We start from the raw sequence: 20,957 nt of genomic DNA on the forward strand, positions 1-20,957 counted from the left end.
ATTGAAGGACACAATCGATATACATTTGAATCAATAGCCAAACATACGGACAGGGTAGATGCTGTGTTCCCAGCTACAGGTGTTACTGGTGGCTCTGCTTCAGTGTTGCTAGCGAGGGTCAGCATCACTCCACACAGAGATGTGCTAAATGTACTACAGAGAGCAGACACAACCAAGGACAAGGTGAGTGGCTGACTAACTTGTGTCAATAGCCTCCTTTATACCTAGTTCTTACAGGAGTCCTTTGTCCAGATCTTCTCCACATTCTGATAGTGCCCACATTGTAGCCGTTCCAACAACACAGTGGTAAAATGTGTCTCATCCATCCAGTATGTCTGCATTGTGAACAAATGTCCCTGTCCCTCCCTGCATTCAAATAATTTGGCATTCTTTCAAAGCAATAATTATTTTAAAGCAAAATATTGATGCCAAAACTCAGTTTCATTCTCAAAATCCATCTACACTTGTAACATTTCCAGATACAATGGGTGCCTACTTCCTTAAGGCGTTCAGGAAGATCTGGTCACGATCAGATAACTTATTTTGGAAGTCCACATGTTAGCGCACCTCAACATCACCAAGCAGCCCCTTTCCATGTTGGATCATTTAATTAAACTTCTTTAGGATTGGTGGGTCCCCTGCAGGACGGTTGAACTAACATCATGCTAATCGCATTAGCCTGAAGTTGTAAATAACAAGAACATTTCCCAGTACATAGACATATCGGAGATTGGTCGAAAGATAACATTCTTGTTAATCTAACTGCACGGTCCAATTTGTTGTAGCTATTAGTGACAGAATAAAATGCTATTGTTTGTGCACAGTTTTAAACATGAAAAGTTGAAAATACACATTTGGGCAGTCTTGATACATTTTGATGCAATGGGTCATTGGATCAGACTTCAACTCTGCACACGGACTGCTGCCATCTAGTGGATGAAATCTAAATTGCACCTGGGACAGTAAATGGCGTTCTCTTGCATTTCAAAGACGGGTCAAAACGTTCTAACCTTTTACCAGATCTAGTGTTAGACTCTCCTAAAATACTTTCACATTTCCACAAACGTCAAAGTATTTCCTTTCAAATGGTACCAGGAAAATGCATATCCTTGCTTCAGGGCCTGAACTAGGCAGTTAGATCTGGGTATCATTTGGGGGGGGGGGGTCAAAGGGGTCTGAGCCTTGAGGTTAAAGAGGTATTTATTACAATGTCACAGGTACTGTAAATGACAGCTACTTAATTGGTTGCATTGAAGACCTAGATTGGTTATGCTTGACCTCAAAATCAAATGAACTTAGTTTAATGTTCTACTAAGTACGTCGCCTTTCCATAGGTTGTCATGTGTAATAACACTGAATTGTTTGGGGACTAATAGTGGTTTACCAAAAGACATACACATGGTGTAGTTTAATAAAATATGGTTTATTGTCTTTGATCATACTACAAATCGGCATTAAAGAAATAAAGCTAATCATTCACACACCTACTTCATATGCAAGTCAAATTGTACAAACCTGCTCAGTCCATTCCACTCAGACAAATCATTATTCAGCAGTGGAACATAAAATTAAACAGTTACAAAGTGATGACCATTACCCTCATAATCACATTTACACATCTTAGTGACAATAGCGGTTAAGTGAAAATGCTGTTCACAGGGACCATATTGTGCTCATTGACCTAGACGCTGAGAAGAATCAAATACTGAAACACATGATTCTGGACAAAGAAAACAATATAATTGATTAAGGGTCTTGTAGTCAGAAGAGAAGCTTCAAAACATACTAGCAGTTTTTACATTAAAACAGACAGCGGGATGGAGAATCTCGAGAAATTACAACACAATGTGTGAATAACTACAATGTCACAGAGTTACTTAAACACGGCCAACAAAGCAAACTCCTAAGGCTAAGCTTACACGTGGCAAGCATGGAGATGCCCCTTTCTCAGTAAGACGAGAATACTTCATCGCGCCGCATTCATCTTTATATTAAAGTATCAAATCAACCCAAGTGTTAAAAGGAAAAATATCTAAAAGCACATCACATATTAAAAGATGGAGTTTGGACTGGTATACAAGTAACATTCTCTGAAATGCAGTACCAGTTGTTTACAAATCACTGTCCTGCGGAATAAAATATCTGTTATGTTCTGACATGTGGTTCAAGATTTAATTATATTGACAGATTACAGAATTTAACATCCAATGAGATCAAAGCAATGACGTCAGTGATCTTGTTCCCTCTAATCAATCTTCCTAAAAACTCAATTCACTGCACAACACCCACTAGCTCTGCATTGAAAGGTCTCCAAACACATTCACTCCACAACCAAAAACACCTGTAATATAAATTCAGTCACGGAAATACCTTGCATATGTGCACTTTGAGGCAGTTCAGCTCGGTTATTGACTTCAGTGGTATACAAAATATATGTTCCAATACCTGGACTGGTCAGTTACCCCACAGCCAGGAAGACAGTATTCCTCATTATTCTCAATATCACCTCATTTTCCTACTCAGCCTCAATATCAATCTCCACAATGTCAATCCCATCGGTGTCCGGCAGGATGGTGTGTATGAGGGTGCGCAACATGCAGGAAAGTGTGTGTGAGACAATGTGCAACATGCAGGATAGTGTGAGATAAGCTGTGGTGCAGTCAAAGGTCTGAACAGGGGGGGTGAAATAGTGCAGCCCTCAGCTTTATTCTTCAGATGCCCGAAGATAAGCCATGAGCTGATAAAAGTGAAGGGGGATGAAGTTGTTCTTCGACACTGATCAAGTCAGTTTAACATCTCCCCCTTGTTGTTAAGGTTCATTCCAGATCTGTTTTTTTATGCCAACTTTTACCCCAGAGCAAGTGAAAGTAATGGAATGGTTGACGGGGGTCATCGGTTAAAGGTCAGAGGTGACTTCCTAGTTGGTTAGCAGTCAGTTGAGATTTTGTCTGAGGGGTTTAGGATGTGCTGGGCGCTGCAGCCCTTACACAAGATGTGACCGTCCAGGGGGTAACAGCATCGCTCCTCACCCTCAGAGGACAGGAGCAGACCACACTCCTGGAGGGGACAAAGAAAATCCACAGGGTCAATCCAGGAACACTGGATTAGGTGCAACTGAGGGGGTCTGTGTACATTTGATGTGATAGCCTGCCAACATCATTCAACTTGAGTGACCTGTTGAACTAACAGTGACCACTCACCTCACACACATAGCAGTTGACGTGGAAGTTGCGGTCCAGCGCCACTATACTGATTGTCTCATCCTGGCCCGGTCCGGGAATGATGGCCTGGCCACACACTGAGCAGCGAGGGGCAAACTTCCTGTGTAGGACAGGAAGCACCAGTGTCAACACTAAAAATAAACAGATATGAGTCTATTGGACAGACTGTCTAAAACTTAAACTCGTAAAGTGCAATTAAGTTTTAGTCATGAGTATTGGACAGATATCTGATTGTTGTGCTAGTGTTTCAGTTGATTGCCTGCCTAAAGTAAATCAGTGGCGCAGTAGTATAAGGCACTGCTTTTAGGAGTCACTGAAGACCAAGGTTCGAGATCTCAAATCAAATCAAATCTGTGAGGCGGCACACAATTGGCCCAGCATCATCCGGGTTAGGGGAGGGTTTGGCTGGCACGGAGGTCTTTATCCCATAGTGCTCTAACGACTCCTGTGGAAGGCCGGGAGCATGCACGCTGACACGGTCACCAGTTCTACGGTGTTTCCACCGGACACATTGGTGCGGCGTGCTTAAAGGTTAAGCGAGCAGTGTGTCAAGAAGCCACGCGGCTTGGAAGGGTCGTGTTTCGGAGGAAGCACGGCTCTCGCCTATCCCGAGACAGTATGGGAGTTGCAGTGATGGGACAAGACTAACTGCCAATTGGATATCATGAAAATAGGGGTAAAAAATTAGTCAGTATCTGCCACAGAGTACCGTCAGTGTGTTCTCTGTGTTTCTGACCTGTGGAAGTCGTCTATACAGTGGATCTGATAGGTGGCGTCCACAGTGAAGGGCACACCGTCCAGGCAGCAGCCACACACAACACAGTTGAAGCAGCGCGGGTGGTAGGCATTGCCCATGGACCACAGGACACGGTCCAGGATGGGCTTGGAGCACATGCAGCAGCGCTCTAGGATACTCTGAGGGGGGAGGGAGAGGAGCAGCACACGTTCAGACAGAATAGTGAGAATGAAAATCCAATAGATAAGGATATGGAGAGATGTGGCAATCAACTGATTAATTGAGAGAACACTACTAAAAGGAAGTGTAGAACAAAAGAGGGAGAAAACTTCACAATACAAAAAGAGGACAGTCAGTGACATCCACTCACAATGTAACAGCTCCTGCAGTGGCTCTGCTTGTCAATAGCGTAGAACGGTTGCCCCCGGAGATGAGCCTGGCAGGTGACACAGGTGAAACAATCCACATGAAACACCTGCTCCATGGTGATACAGTCGCTGCCGTCGTCAAGGACTTTGTCGCCGCAACGTGCACAGCAACCTGGAAGTGTGGAGGGAAAGGGGAGAAGCGAGGAGACAAATGAGAGGGAAATATTGTGGAATTCAACTCTCAATTCAATTTCTCCCAAGGGGAAATGATGTAAATAACAGTCCAGACAACAAAGGACATACAATTTTATTAGAAAGAAATCGGAACATACCAAAGTCTTCCTCTGTCGGGGGATGAGTCATGTCATACACAAACTTCTTAGTGGGCTGGCCCAACTCTTCCTCTGGCCTCGGAGCTGCTGTCCCCTGCTGGACAAATATTAATATTTTCCAGAAAAATCATAGAGATTTTACTTTCCCATTTAGATCTGTGAAACCAAGAGACTGGAGAGACAAGTATTCAAAAAGGACCATAGTTTACCTTAAAAAAAAAAAAAAAAGACACCACAAACATTAGATGTCTGAACTCCAGACACTCACCTTGCTGGGCTTATAGGCGGAGCTTGGTGCCGAGCCTGACTGGTGAGTTTCTGTGACTCCATTGGATGTGGGGCACTGGGTAGCTCTCCCTCCAAACCCTGCGGCACTCCCCTTGTAACCCCTCTCAGAGTGCAGCTCCTGGACTTGGGATGCAGGGTGGCGAGGGAACCAGCCCTGGGGGCCAGTCGGATTCCTGGGCGGGGACCACAATGCATGTTGGCGGTGTGGGGGAGGAGTGTAAGCCTGCCCAGCTTGCCTACCAGTCTGGAAGTAGGTGACAGTTTGGGCTGTTTTGACCTGAAGACTGAACCTTGGGCCAGTATGGGTGGAGGCGGTATTGTAGGAGGCAGGGAAAGGCTGGGGGTAGGATTTGGAGACCTTGGTGTCATTTTCATCTGGCTGGGGGAAGTACTGGAGACCCTGGTGGGGATCACTGGGGTTCGGGGGTATAGAATGGTCTGTGGACTGAGGTGGGAAACCCATAAACGGCTCTCCCCGAGATGGGGCTCCTGGCTGGGCTGAAGGTCTGTAGTGGTCCCCCAAGATGTATTTGTTGTAAGGCACATTGTGGTACAGCTGCAAAATAATGGATAATCATTTTATGCATTCCTTACAATATAACTAACCAAGGCATAAATATCCAGAGGACCCAGTGAAACACTTTCAGACAGATATGAAAATACACTAAGTCACATGTTTATGTTTTGGAGGAATCGTTTACTCCACAGTCCAATGTAGTCAGTCAGGTAGCCTACCTGTGTGCCGTTTAGTGTATGGCTGTCCTGATCAGCCAGCATGCAGGTGAGTGAGTCTGTCTCCGCATCACTGCTGGAGTGGTGTCTAATCAGCTTCTCAGGAGTTTCCCAGTGCTGGGAAAAAGAAAAAAAATGGGTGCCTTCATAAATAATGTCAGAACAGGAGGAGATGGATAGGTAGAGGAAGTGTAGTAATGCGTTTATCCCAATACATTTTTATTTGAATATTCTGAGCCATTTCAGACTTCATAACAAAATTACATTACCACAAATCTTTGCCTGGAAACTACCCTAAACACCAGAGAACTGGACCAAGACAGTGAGAATTCCAGGCTACAGAAACAATTACAACCTACCATCAGCTGGTAGCGGTCCATGTGAAGGTTCAAGGATTGGTCTTCGTCGAGACCTTGGGGAAGTGGTTGGTAGTAGTGGTCATTAGAGTTAAGGTGAAACCCTGGGTCCTCTTGGTGGTGGTGCTGCATGGGCCCAGCTGTAGAACACATACAAAACAGTGCACTTTACATTTACAAACAAGACTTAAAAACCACAGGGTACACACTTAACATTAATCACATGACAAACATTTTATTTACATCAAGAACTAATCACCAAAGCTGTTGATGTACTCAGTATTGTGTCAGGTCCAACACTCTACTCCAAGGCTTGAGCTACAGAATAACGGACTTCTGATTTTCACAATAGTCCATCACAAGATCTCATTATAGCAAGGTTTCACACAAGACAAGCCCAGTGTAATGTAAGGCCCACCACTGTGTTCTTACCTGTGGGACTAGTAGCCAAGTACCTAGTGGCCATTCCTCCTCCTCCGTTCTGGTCATAGACCACATACTTGGGCCGGGTGTCCGAGGAGACCTTCTTGGGCGGCTGTCTGTACACGGCTGGTCCAGAGTCGGACATCTGGGGGACGGGTCTCTCCGGGCTACCAGGAGTCTTCGGGGGAAGCCAGTTAGGACCAGACATGTCAGGGTTCTGAAAAAAAAAAAAGTGTTGTCATGATTAAACAGTTACACTATAACAAAACACTCACATGTTGGTATTAATAAGATTCTCATAATACATTTTTAAAAAGATGCACTAATATTTTGTCAAGAAGAATTCCTGTCACTGGCACAAAAACATACTTGCTGATTGCATATTTAGGTCACAGGTAAGCACTGGAAATCCAAAGATGCTTCAACCTGGATTTCTTATGTCAACTCACATACACAGTTAAACAACAGGCTTATAGTTGAGAAGTAGCAATAAGACAGCGACACTCCCAACCATCAGGGAATTCCAGCAGACAGAGACAAAAGAGTATACCACAAAGCAGGTTCAATGAGTTAAGCAGCTAACTTGCCTAAATAGTCAGAATGGTTATTCTTTGGAAAGAACCTTGAAATGGGTAATGGGCTGATGCTGAGCTTCCCTGGGTGCAAGTTTTTATTTATGCCCTAGCATTACACAGCTGATACAAATAATCAAAGCTTGATGAGTCAGTTATTGGAATCAGCTGTGTAGTGCTAGGGCAAAAGCCAAAACATTCACCTGGGGGCGGGGCATGACCGTGTTTGGGAAACCCTGGTCAATTGACTGAATAACCGAAACAACATATCTAAGTTTAACTTCCTTAATGAACCAGACATTTCTGGTTGTTTATCAAAGTTAGCTAGCTCATTGAGCCAGCTATGCAGTATACCACTATGTTCCACAGAGTGAACCAACACACACACTCAAAAAACACACACAATCCCACAAGTGCGAGATCTATGGCTTGTCCCACAAGGACAAAGGATGCATGTTAGAACCAGGTATAAAACAGGGAAAGTGTGTATATTGTTTTTATTCATTCTTGAAAGATTCTGTAATATTGTCAACTCAAAAGTGATACCATTTCAAGAGGACTGGTCAGATTAAATGACCATAACTTGTACTTGTTAAATGCTTCTAATGTCTTGGTCCTTGAATAACTGACAGAAGTGGTCCCATGAAAACCCATCATGTTATGGAGTCTAGCAACAAAGAAGATCAAATATACATGGCCATATCCATGGTGCCAGTCAGGTAGTGGTTTCTGTAGTTGTATTTTATTCTATTGTACTGTACTCTACAGGACCTCTCACACATCCTCCTGCTGAAGATGTTGGACCTGATGGCCACAGCAGCGGGGGAGAACGAGGTACTACCAGACCTGGAGGAGGCACTCGGGGTGAGGTCGGAGGTGGTGCGCCAGCTACCCCTCAACCAACGGGAACGCAAGGCAGGATGCCGGAACTTCTATTGGAAGACCTTCACATCATGTTAGCCCACCTCCTCACCAAGCAGCCCCTCTTCTTCCAGTTGGATCATTTAAAGACCCATTTCTTACAATGTCACACAGGTACTGTAAATGACAACTACTTATTTTTTTTGCATTGTTTAAGACCTAGAATGTTGGTTATGCTTGACCTCAAAATCAAATAAACTTCAGAGAACATTAAACTAAGTATGGTGCCTTTCCATAGGTTGCCATGTGTAATAATACTGAATAGGTTGGGGTCTAGTACAGCGGTCTAGCAAAATACATACACATGGTGTAGTTTGATGAAAAAAAGGATGGTTTATTGTCTATGTAGTATGATCAATTGGCATTTAAGACAAAAAAAAGCTAATCATTCACACACCTACTTCTAACTTGAGTCAAATTGTACAAACCACCTGCTCGGTCTATTCCTCTCATGGACAAATATCATTATTCTGCAGTACTTATCAATAGGATGCTGTGGAACAAAATTACAGTGAAAAAAAAATAAATAAGTGAAAAATGCAACTTGTAGGGCTCAAAACAAGGACCTTCGTATCATTGTGCTCATTGACCTTTACTCTTAGAAGAATCAAATACTGAAACAAAACATGATTCTGGACAAAGAAAACAATATAATTGATATTTTAAAGGGTCTTGTAGTCAGAAGGGAAGCTTCAAAACCCATCAAATCATACTAGCAGTTTTTACATTATTAAAAACAGATGACAGCGGGATGAAGAATCTATAAGACACTTTCAACACAATGTGTGAATAATTCAAATGTCAGAATTACTCAAACATGGCCGATAGTGCTTTGACGGGGATTAGCAGCACAAATCATACTCCTAAGGCTAATCTTAAACAAAAACCCATAATGAACACAAGAGGATATTCTCAGCCCACGTGGCCAGTATAGAGAACCCGGTTTCTCAGTAAGACAATGGCAAGCATACTTCATTGTGCCTCATTCATCATTGCAAAGTATCAAATCAACCCAAATGTTAAAGGAAAAATATTTTAAAAGCGCATTCACATTTTAAAAGAGGGGGTTTGAACTGCAGTACCAATTATCATTATGCAAATAACTGTCCTATGGAATAAAATATTATGTTATGACATGTGGTGCCAGATATCATATGAAAGCCTGCATAAGGGCTCTCGAGTGGTGCAGCAGTCTAATGCACTGTGTAAGAGGCGTCACTACAGTCCCTGGTTCGTTTTCAGGCTGTATCACATCCGGCTGTGATTGGGAGTCCCATAGGGCAGCGCACAATTGGCCCAGCGTCATCCAGGTTCGGCTGGGGTAGGCAGTCATTCTAAATTAGTGTGGTTAACAGAGTTACCTAGTAAAATTGAAACGGTTGCATTTAAAATCAAAACTATTAACATCAAAGCACTAACTTCAGTGATCTCGTTCTCTAACCAATCTTTCCTACCATATATTTTCTAAAAACTCTTCACTGCACAACACTGACTACACCCACTTGGTCTCCAAACACATTCACTCCACAACCAAAACCACCTGCAATATAAACTCAGGTCACAGAAATACCTTGCATATGTGCACTTTGCTTATGAGGCAGATCAGCACGGTTATTAACTTTAGTGGTATACAAAATATATGTTCCATTATCTGGACTGTTACCCAACAGCCAGGATGACATTGTATTCCTCATTATCCTCTTCCTCAATATCACCTCTTTTCTACTTATGATCCTCCACATCGTGAATATCTATCAATCTTTATTTTCCATGGAGCTCCTTCCATGTCCCACCTGGGTCTGGCAGGATGGCATGTGAGAGACAGTGTGCAACATGTAGGATAGTGCGTGAGAGACAGTGTGCAACATGTAGGATAGTGCGTGACAGACAGTGTGCAACATGTAGGATAGTGCGTGACAAACAGTGTGCAACATGTAGGATAGTGCGTGACAGACAGTGTGCAACATGCAGGATAGTATGTGACAGACAGTGTGCAACATGCAGGATAGTGCATGACAGACAGTGTGCAACATGTAGGATAGTGCGTGACAGACAGTGTGCAACATGCAGGATAGTGTGTGAGATGAGCAATGGTGGAGTCAAGGGTTTGGGGTAGTGCAGCCCCTGCTGCCTGCAGGTCAGGGGCTCTATACAGTACTGCTATGGGACTGAGGGGTAGGGGATAGGGTGTGGTGGAAAAGGAGCAGGGGGTCGAGAAATATATATATATAGGTGATAGTGTAAAGCAGAGGATACGGAAAGGGATAAGGGTCAAACTATTTGTCAATCCATGTTTCAATACCCTGTCTTGAACCTGTACAAATAAACCTGGTCAAGGGAAATTAAATAATGACTTCATATTGAAGACTGTCAGATTGAGGTTCAATAGAGGTTCAATAGTCGGCCAACTACTACTGATTCCTCAGCTTTGGGCATCTGAAGTATAAAGAAAGGCTATGAGAGGATAAAAGTGAAGGGGGATGAAGTTGCCCTTCGACACTGATCTCAAGTCAGATTAACATTTCCACCTTGTGGTTAAGGTCATGAATAAGAGTAGTATAACTGATTTAAGATCTATTACTTAGGGCAACTTCTAACGCAGTGCAGATTAAAATAATGGAAGAGTCATTGGTTAAAAAGTCAGGTGACTTCCTAGTTGGTTATCAGTCAGTGGAGATTTTTGGGTGAGGGGATCTGGATGTGCCGGGCGCTGCAGCCCTGACATAGGATGTGACCATCCAGGAGGTAACAGACTCGCTCCTCACCCTCAGAGGACAGGAGCAGACCACACTCCTGGAGGGGACAGAGAAAACAAGGTCAATCCAGGAACACTGGATTAGGATCAACTGAGGAGGCTGTGTACATTTGATGTGATGGCCTGCCAAACTGAACATCACTCAAGTTGAATGACCTATTCTAGTAACACAGTGACCACTCACCTCACACCCATAGCAGTTGACGTGGAAGCTGCGGCCCAGCGCCACTATACTGACCGCCGCATCCTGGCCCGGCTCAGGCACGATGACATTGCGACACACTGAGCAGCGAGGGGAAAACTTCCTGTGTGGGACAGGAAGCACCAGCGTCAACAATAACAGAGCTCAGAGGGTGGAAAACTAACAACTATCAGATATAATAATCTGTCCAATAGACATGTGTAAAACTTTAAATCTCAAAGTGTAATTCAGAAATTAATTGATCAAGTAATCTCTGAATTACACTTTACGAGTTTAAGTTTTAGACATGGGTCTATTGGACAGATTATTATCTGATTGTTGTGCTAGTGTTCCATTTGATTACATTCCTAATGTACAGTCAGTGGTCTCCTGAGTGGAGCAGCAGTCTAAGGCACTGCTTGAGGCGTCACTAAAACTAGGGTTCGAGACCAGAGAGGTGGAGCACAATTGGCCCAGCGTCGTCCGGGTTAGGGGAGGGTTTGGCTGGCACGGATGTCCTTATCCCACCGCGCTCTAACGACTCCAGCAGCAGGCTGGGAGCATGCACGCTGACACCGTCGCCAGTTCTACAGTGTTTCCTCCGACACATTGGTGCGGCGGGCATCCGGAATACATGAGCAGTGTGTCAAGAAGCAGTGCGGCTCGGCAGGGTCATGTTCCGGATGACGCACTCGTCGCCTCTCCCGAGACAGTTTAGGAGTTGCAGCGATATGACAAGACTAACTACCAATTGGATATTGTGAAATTGAGGGTAAAAAAATAAAATAAAATAAAAAAAAGTAAAGTCAGTATCTGGCACTGAGTGTGGTCTATCCGTGTTGCTGACCTGTAGAAGTCTGCCATGCAGTGGATCTGATAGGTGGCGTCCACTGTGAAGGGCACACCATCCAGGGAGCAGCCACACGCCACGCAGTTGAAGCAGCGCGCATGGTAGGCCTTGCCCATGGACCGCAGGACACGGTCCAGGATGGGCTTGGAGCACATAAAGCAGCGCTCTAGGATACTCTGAGGGGGAGGGAGAGGAGCAGCACAGGTTCAGACAGAATAGTGCGAGTGAGAATCCAATAGCTACAGATATAGATGGCAAGAAAGATAAAAAAAGGAGATCAACTGATGAATTGAGAATACTGCTTAAAAAGAAATGTAGAACAAAAGAGGGAGAAGAGCCTTCTCAATACATAAAGAGAACAGTCAGTGACAGCCACTCACAATATAACAGCTCTCGCAGTAGCTCTGCTTGCCTAGGGCGTAGAACGTTTTCCCCCGGAGACGAGTGTGGCAGGTGATGCAAGTTATACACTCCAGGTGGAACACCTGCTCCATGGCGATACAGCCGCTACCGTCGCCAAGGACGTTGTTGCCGCAACGTGCACAGCGACCTGGTAGTATGGATGGAAAGGGGAGAAGACATAAGGCAAATGGGAGGGACATATTGTGACATTGAAATTAACTGTCACAAAAGGGGAAATGTAAATAACAGTCCAGTCAACACAAAGGACATACAATTCTATGAGAAAGAAATCAGAACTTACCAAAGTCTTCCTCTGTCGGGGGATGATTCATGTCATACACAAACTTCTTAGTGAGCTGGACCAACTCCTCCTCTGGCCTCGGCGCTGCTGTCCCCTGCTGGACAAATATATGAACATTTTCCAGAAAAGTCAGCATAGAGATTTTACTTTCCCCATTTCGATCAGTGAAACCAAGAGACTGAAGATACAAGTATTCAACAAGGACCATCGTTTACCTTAAGAGGCTCCAAAAACCGTAGACGTTTACATTGATGGAAGCATCTTGCTGCAAAATTAAGCGTATCCGCCCGTAAAGGAAAGAAAGAATAAAAAAAACTCCAGACACTCACCTTACTGGGCTGATAGGCGGAGCTTGGTGCTGAGCCTGACCCTGATTGATGAGTCTCTGGGCCTCTATTGGACATGGGCCACCGGATGACTCTCCCTCCAGACCCGGCGACCCTCTCCTTGTAACCCCTCTCAGAGTGCAGCTCCTGGACTTGGGATGCAGGGTGGGGAGGGTACCAGCCCTGGGGGCCAGTCTGATTCTTGGGTGGGGACCGCAACGCGTGCTGGCGGGGTGAGGGAGGGGTGTAAGCATGCTCGGCTTGCCTACCAGTCTGGGAGTAGGTGACAGGCTGGGCTGTTTTGACCTGGACACTGAACCTTGGGCCAGTAAGGGCGGTAGTGTAGGAGGCGGGGACAGGCTGGGGGTACCGTTTGGAGACCTGGGCATCGGTGTCGTGTGGCTGGGGGAAGTACTGGAGACCCTGGTGGGGATCACTGGGGTATGGGGGTGTACGACGGTACTGGGGTTGGGGGTGAGAGGGGAAACCCATGGACGGCCTGCCCTGAGCGGATGCTCCTGGCTGGGCTGAGGCTTTGTAGCGATCCCCTGAGATGTGGTCGTTGTCATTAAGCTACGAAAGAATGGAAAGGGACCATAAATATATATTTTATTATGCATTCCTTACAATGCAACTAATAACCGAGTCCTAAATATCCACAGGAGCCAGGAACACTTTCAGACAGACATGAAAACAATAAACAATGTCAAAGGTTTCTGTATTTAGATTCAGAAGAATCCTTTATTCCTCACAGTCCCATGTAGTCAGTCGGGTGCCCTACCTGTGCGCTGTTTTGTGGATGGCTGTCCAGATCGGCCAGCATGCATGTGAGCGAGTCAATCTCTGCATCACTGCTGGAGTGGTGTCCAATCAGCTTCTTAGGAGGTCCCGGGTGCTTTAAAAAATGTAACAGGATCACATAATAAAGATTTGTGCCTTTATAAAATGTCACAACAGAAAAAGATGGATAGGTAGAAAATGTATAAATGTGAAAATGTGTCCCAATACATTTTAGTATTGGACATTATGAGCAATATCTGGCTTCATAACAATATTACATTACTACAAATCTTTGCCTAGAAACTCAAATAAACACTATGGTGAAATGGACCAATAATCAGTGGGAATTCCAGGATACAGATGCAATTACAACCTACCATCAGCTGGTAGCGGTCCATGTGAGGGTTCAAGGATTGGTCTTCTTCAAGCCCTTGGGGAGGTGGTTGGTAGTAGTGGTCAATAGATTTAGAGTGAAACCCTGGGTCCTCTTTGTGGTGGTGCTGCATGGGCCCAGCTGTAGAACACATACAAAACAGTGCACTTTACATTTACAAACAAGACTTAATAACCACAAGATACCCACTTAACATTAATCACATGAAACATTTATTCGCATCAAGATGTTTATTTACATCAAGTGCTAATCACCAAAGGTGTTGATGTACTCAGTAGTGTGTCAGGACCAACGCTCTACTCCAAGGCTTGAGCTCCAGAATAACGGACTTTGATTTTCACAATAGTCCATCACAAGTTAATTATAGCAAGGTTTCACACAAGACAATCCCAGTGTAATGTAAGGCCCACCATGTTCTTACCTGTGGATCTTGTAGCCAAGTACCTAGTGGCCATTCCGCCTCCTCCTCTGTTCTTGTCATGGATCACATACTTGGGCCGGGCGTCCGAGGAGACCTTCTTGGGCGGCTGTCTGTACACGGCTGGTCCAGAGTCGGACATCTGGGGGACGGGTCTCTCCGGGCTACCCAGAGTCTTTGGAGGCGGCCAGGTAGGACCAGACATGTCAGGGTTCTGAAAAAAAGGTTGTTGTGATTAAACTGTTACACTTTAAAACAATAACAAAACACTTGAGTGTTGGTATTAATCAGGTTCTTATAATAAAAAGAAAACAGCTGGACTGTCCTATTTTGGCAAGAAGATTTGTCACTGCCACACCAACTTGCTGTTTGCATATTTGTCACAGGTAATCACTGGAACCCAGAGATGCTTCAACCTGGATTTCTTATGTCACACATTAGCAGTTTAACAATAGACTTATATTTGAGAAGCAGGAAGACAGCTCCATTCCCAACCATAAGGTAATTCCAGCAGACAGAGACAAAAGAGGGATATACTAGAAAGCAGGATCAATGAGTTTGCCAGCTAACTTGCCCAAATAGTCAGAAACAAACTTTTAAAAGGTATGGCCTGATTCAGGGCTTCCCAAACTCTGTCCTGAGGCCCCCTGGATGCACTTTTTTCTTTTTGCCCTAGCAATACACAGCTGATTCAAATAATCAAACCTTGATGAGTCAGTTATTTGAATCAGCTGTGTTGTGCTAGGGCAAAAGCCAAAACATTCACCTGGGGAGGGAGCCAGGACTGAGTTTGGGAAACCCTGGTCTATTTGACTTAACAACCGAAAAAAAACTTCTAATTTTCTTAATGAACCAGAAAATATACAGTTATTTCTGGTTGTTTATCAAAGTTAGCTGGCTAACTCATTGATCCAGCTATGTAGTATATCACTCTGTTCCACAGAGTGCGCCAACACACACACTCAAAAAACAAAATCCCACAGGTGAGAGACTTATGGCTTGTCCCACTATTACCCATGGGTCTGTATCCACTACAATAGTTATTGTCTCTGACGTTTACGATCAACTCTAAATGATCCCAAATGAAGTTGTATCGTATATGAAGGCATTGTGAGATGTTAAGTCTTTCAGTCTGACAAACCTGCTGTTGGTAGCAGCAGGCTAAACATTTTAAAGGTGTATATGGTTTTCCTATAATTCATGAGCAAATGTAGCCTAACAATGGTTATTTTGACACTGTCAGCTGCTGTTCACATTGTTTCCTTTTGGAGATAGAGGAACAAGATCAAGTAATATAGTCTATAATAAACAAAATTAATCTTGTCAAATCAAATTGTATTTGTCACATGCGCCGAATACAACAGGTGTAATAGACCTTACAGTGAAATGCTTACTTACAAGCCCTTAATTTAACCAACAATGCAGTTAAGAAAATAGCTATGAAAAAAAGGTAAGAGATAAGATTAACAAATAATTAAAGAGCAGCAGTAAATTACAATATCGGGGCTATATACAGGGGTTACCGGTAGATAGTCAATGTGTGGGGGCACCGGTGTCGATGTAATTGAGGTAATAAGTACATGTAGGTAGATTTATTAATGTGACTATGCATAGATAATAGAGTAGCAGCAGCGTAGAAGAGGGGGGGGTGGGGAAATGCAAATAGTCTTGGGAGCTCTTTCATTAGCTGATCTTATGGCTTAGGGGATAGGAGCTGTTTAGAAGCCTCTTGGACCTAGACTTGGTGCTCCGGTACCACTTGCAGTGCGGTAGCAGACAGAACAGTCTATGACTAGGGTTGCTGAAGTCTGACCATTTTTAGGGCAGTCCTATGACACCACCTGGTATAGATGTCCTGGATGGCAGGAAGCTTGGCCCCGGTGATGTACTGGGCCGTACGCCCTACCCAGTAGTGCCTTGCGGTCGGAGGCCGAGCAGTTGCCACACCAGGCAGGGGTGCAACCTGTCAGAATGCTTGATGGTGCAGCTGTAAAACCTTTTGAGGATCTAAGGACCCATGCCAAATCTTTTCAGTCTTCTGAGGGGGAATATGTATTGTCGTGCCCTTTTCACAACTGTCTTGATGTGCTTGGACCATGTTAGTTTGTTGGTGATGTGGACGCCAAGGAACTTGAAGCTCTCAACCTGCTTCACTACAGCCCCGTCGATGAGAATGGGGGCATCCTCAGTCCTTTTCCTGTAGTCCACAATTATCACCTTTGTCTTGATCACATTGAGGGAGAGGTTGTTGTCCTTGCACCAGACGGTCAGGTCTCTGACCTCCTCCATATAGGCTGTCTCATCATTGTCGGTGATCAGGCCTAACACTGTGTCATCGGCAAACATAATGATGGTGTTGGAGTCGTACCTGGCCGTGCAGTCATGCGTGAACATGGAGTACAGGAGGGGACTGAGCACTCAGCCCCGAGGGGCACCAATGTTGAGGGGCACCAATGTTGAGGATCAGCGTGGTGGATGTGGTGTCCCCTACCCTTACCACCTGGGAGCGGCCCGTCAGGAAGTTCAGGATCCAGATGCAGAGGGAGGTGTTTAGTCCCAGGGTCCTTATCTTGGTGTTGAGCTTTGAGGGCACTATGGTGTTGAACGCTGAGCTGTAGTCAATGAATAGCATTCTCACATAGGTGTTCCTTATGTCCATGTGTGAAAGGGCAGTGTTGAGTGCAATACAGATTGCATCATCTGTGGATCTGTTGGTGCGGTATGCAAATTGGAGTGGGTCTAGGGTTTCTGGGATAATGGTGTTGATGTGAGCCATGACCAGCCTTTCAAAGAATTTCACGGATACAGACGTGCTACGGGCACTATGTTGGTCTGCTTGAAACATGTTGGTATTACAGACTCAGACAGGGAGAGGTTGAAAATGTCAGTGAACGCACTTGCCAGGTTGTCACCTCATGCGCGGAGTACACATCCTGGTAATCCATCTTGCCCTGCAGCCTTGTGAATGTTGACCTGTTTAAAGGTCTTACTCACATCGGCTGCGGAGAGCGTGATCACACAGTTGTCCCGAACAGCTGATGCTCTCATGCAGTGTTATTTGCCTCGAAGCGAGCATAGAAGTTTTTAGCTTGTCTGATAGGCTCGTGTCACTGGGCAGCTCTCGGCTGTGCTTCCCTTTGTAGACTGATAGTTTGCTAGTCCTGACACATCCGACAAGCATCAGAGCTTGTGAAATACAATTTGATCTTAGTCCTGTATTGACGCTATGCCTGTTTGATAGTTCGTTGGAGGGCATTGCAGAATATCTTTTAAGCTTCCCGGGAACTTTGAAAGCGGCAGCTCTACGCTTTAGCCCAGTGTGAATGTTGCATGTAATCCATGGCTTCTGGTTGGGGTATGTACATAGTCACTGCGGGTACGACGTCCCAGATGCAGTGACTGATGTGGTGTATTCCTCAATGCCATCGGAAGAATCCCGGAACATGTTCCAGTCTGATCGATAAACAGTCCTGTAGATTAGCATCTGCTTCATCAGACCACTTTTTTTTATAGACAGACACTGGTGCTCCTGATTAAATTGTTGCTTGTCAGCAGGAATCAGGAGGACAGAAGCAGGAATCAGGAGGACAGAATTCCTTACAATGCAACTAATAACCGAGGCCTAAATATCCACAGGAGGCAGGAACACTTTCAGACAGATATGAAAACAATAAACAACTTCAACGGTTTCTGTATTAAGATTCAGAAGAATCCTTTATTCCTCACAGTCCCATGTAGTCAGTCGGGTGCCCTACCTGTGCTCTGTTTTGTGGATGGCTGTCCAGATCGGCCAGCATGCATGTGAGCGAGTCAATCTCTGCATCACTGCTGGAGTGGTGTCCAATCAACTTCTTAGGAGGTCCCCGGTCCTTTAAAAATTGTAACAGGGTCACATAATAAAAAGGCGTGCCTTTATAAAATGTCACAACAGAAAAATATGGATAGGTAGAAAATGTATCAAATGTGTCCCAATACATTTTAGTATTGGACATTATGAGCAATATCTGGCTTCATAACAATATTACATTACTACAAATCTTTGCCTAGAAACTCAAATAAACACTATGGTGAAATGGACCAATAATCAGTGGGAATTCTAGGATACAGATGCAATTACGCCCTACCATCAGCTGGTAGCGGTCCATGTGAGGGTTCAATGATTGGTCTTCTTTGAGTCTTTGGGGAGGTGGTTGGTAGTAGTGGTCAATAGATTTAGGGTGAAACCCTGGGTCCTCTTGGTGGTGGTGCTGCATGGGCCCAGCTGTAGAACACATACAAAACAGTGCACTTCACATTTACAAACAAGACTTAATAACCACAAGATACACACTTAACATTAATCACATGACAAACATTTATTTACATCAAGATGTTTATTTACATCAAGAACTAATCACCAAAGGTGTTGATGTACTCAGTATTGTGTCAGGTCCAACGCTGTACTACAAGGCTTGAGCTACAGAATAACAGACTTCTGATTTTCACAATAGTCCATCACAAGTTCATTATAGCAAGGTTTCACACAAGACAATCCCAGTGTAATGTAAGGCCCATCACCATGCTCTTACCTGTGGATCTTGTAGCCATGTACCTAGTGGCCATTCCGCCTCCTCTGTTCTGATCATGGATCACATACTTGGGCCGGGCGTCCGAGGAGACCTTCTTGGGCGGCTGTCTGTACACGGCTGGTCCAGAGTCGGACATCTGGGGGACGGGTCTCTCCGGGGCTACCCAGAGTCTTTGGAGGTGGCCAGGTAGGACCAGACATGTCAGGATTCTGAAAAAAAGGTTGTGATTAAACTGTTACAATTTAAAACTATAACAAAACACTTACATGATGGTATTAATCAGGTTCTTATAATAAAAACAAAACAGCTGGACTGTCCTATTTTGGCAAGAAGATTTGTCACTGCCACACCAACTTGCTGTTTGCATATTTGTCACAGGTAAGCACTGGAACCCAGAGATGCTTCAACCTGGATTCTTATGTCACACATTCGCAGTTTAACAATAGACTTATATTTGAGAAGCAGGAAAACAGCTCCATTCCCAACCATAAGGTAATTCCAGCAGACAGAGACAAAAGAGGGATATACTAGAAAGCAGGATCAATGAGTTTGCCAGCTAACTTGCCCAAATTGTCAGAAAGAAACTTTAAAAAGGTATGGCCTGATTCAGGGCTTCCCAAACTCTGTCCTGAGGCCCCCTGGATGCACTTTTTCTTTTTGCCCTAGCAATACACAGCTGATTCAAATAATCAAACCTTGATGAGTCAGTCATTTGAATCAGCTGTGTTGTGCTAGGGCAAAAGCCAAAACATGCACCTGGGGAGGGAGCCAGGACTGAGTTTGGGAAACCCTGGTCTATTTGACTTAACAACTGAAAAAAACCCATCTAATTCAAATTTTCTTAATGAACCAGAAAATCTACAGTTATTGCTGGTTGTTTATCTGGCTAACTCATTGATTAGCTGGCTAACTCATTGATCCAGCTATGTAGTATATCACTCTGTTCCACAGAGTGCGCCAACACACACACACACACACTCAAAAAACAAAATCCCACAGGTGTGAGACTTATGGCTTGTCCCACTATTACCGATGGGTCTGTATCCACTACAATAGTTATTGTCTGTGACGTTTACGATCAACTCTAAATGATCCCAAATGAAGTTGTAGCGTATCGTATATGAAGGCATTGTGAGATGTTAAGTCTTTCAGTCTGACAAACCTGCTTTTGGTAGCAGCAGGCTAAACATTTTAAAGGTGTATATGGTTTTCCTATAATTCATGAGCAAATGTAGCCTAACAATGGTTATTTTGACACTGTCAGCTGCTGTTCACATTGTTTCCTTTTGGAGATAGAGGAACAAGATCAAGTAATATAGTCTATAATAAACAAAAGTAATATTGTCAAATCAAATCAAATTGTATTTCTCACATGCGCCGAATACAACAGGTGTAGTAAACCTTACAGTGAAATGCGTACTTACAAGCCCTTAATTTAAAAGAAAATAGCTATGAAAAAAAGGTAAGAGATAAGAATAACAAATAATTAAAGAGCAGCAGTAAATTACAATATCGGGGCTATATACAGGGGTTACCGGTACATAGTCAATGTGTGGGGGCACCGGTGTCGAGGTAATTGAGGTAATAAGTACATGTAGGTAGATTTATTAAAGTGACTATGCATAGATAATAACAGAGTAGCAGCAGCGTAGAAGAGGGGGGTGGGGAAATGCAAATAGTCTTGGGAGCTCTTTCATTAGCTGATCTTATGGCTTAGGGGATAGGAGCTGTTTAGAAGCCTCTTGGACCTAGACTTGGTGCTCCGGTACCACTTGCAGTGAGGTAGCAGACAGAACAGTCTATGACTAGGGTTGCTGAAGTCTTTGACAATTTTTAGGGCATTCCTATGACACCGCCTGGTATAGATGTCCTGGATGGCAGGAAGCTTGGGCCCGGTGATGTACTGGGCCGTACGCACTACCCAGTAGTGCCTTGCGGTCGGAGACTGAGCAGTTGCCACACCAGGCAGGGGTGCAACCTGTCAGAATGCTTGATGGTGCAGCTGTAAAACCTTTTGAGGATCTAAGGACCCA

General features: G+C 44.3%; 1 protein-coding gene across 39 annotated transcripts in view; it reads right to left on the reverse strand.

The window, feature by feature from the left end:
• Positions 1–1,404: 1,404 nt before the first annotated feature.
• Positions 1,405–20,957, reverse strand: part of LOC118391990 (thyroid receptor-interacting protein 6-like) — a 75,040-nt gene continuing 55,487 nt past the window's right edge. For 9 of the 39 annotated variants that reach the window (XM_052459570.1, XM_052459569.1, XM_052459571.1 and 6 more), the window contains 5 exons: positions 12,439–12,535; positions 4,328–4,497; positions 3,958–4,136; positions 3,201–3,321; positions 1,405–3,057 (listed from right to left, as the gene is read on the reverse strand). In XM_052459570.1, coding sequence (XP_052315530.1) covers positions 2,926–3,057; positions 3,201–3,321; positions 3,958–4,136; positions 4,328–4,497; positions 12,439–12,535 — 699 coding nt within the window. In that variant the 3' untranslated portion in view covers positions 1,405–2,925. Of the gene's footprint in view, positions 3,058–3,200; positions 3,322–3,957; positions 4,137–4,327; positions 4,498–4,657; positions 4,755–4,925; positions 5,502–5,680; positions 5,795–6,036; positions 6,174–6,465; positions 6,674–6,905; positions 7,143–8,259; positions 10,743–10,888; positions 11,010–11,732; positions 11,912–12,115; positions 12,286–12,438; positions 12,536–12,767; positions 13,338–13,545; positions 13,660–13,921; positions 14,059–14,359; positions 14,571–18,111; positions 18,226–18,480; positions 18,618–18,924; positions 19,134–19,489; positions 19,638–20,957 lie in introns of those variants that run through there. The other 30 variants (XM_052459552.1, XM_052459551.1, XM_052459546.1 and 27 more) reach the window with 21 other exon arrangements.

The sequence above is a fragment of the Oncorhynchus keta genome, chromosome 13, assembly GCF_023373465.1.
Source record: "Oncorhynchus keta strain PuntledgeMale-10-30-2019 chromosome 13, Oket_V2, whole genome shotgun sequence".
Classification (NCBI taxonomy): Eukaryota; Metazoa; Chordata; class Actinopteri; order Salmoniformes; family Salmonidae; genus Oncorhynchus; species Oncorhynchus keta.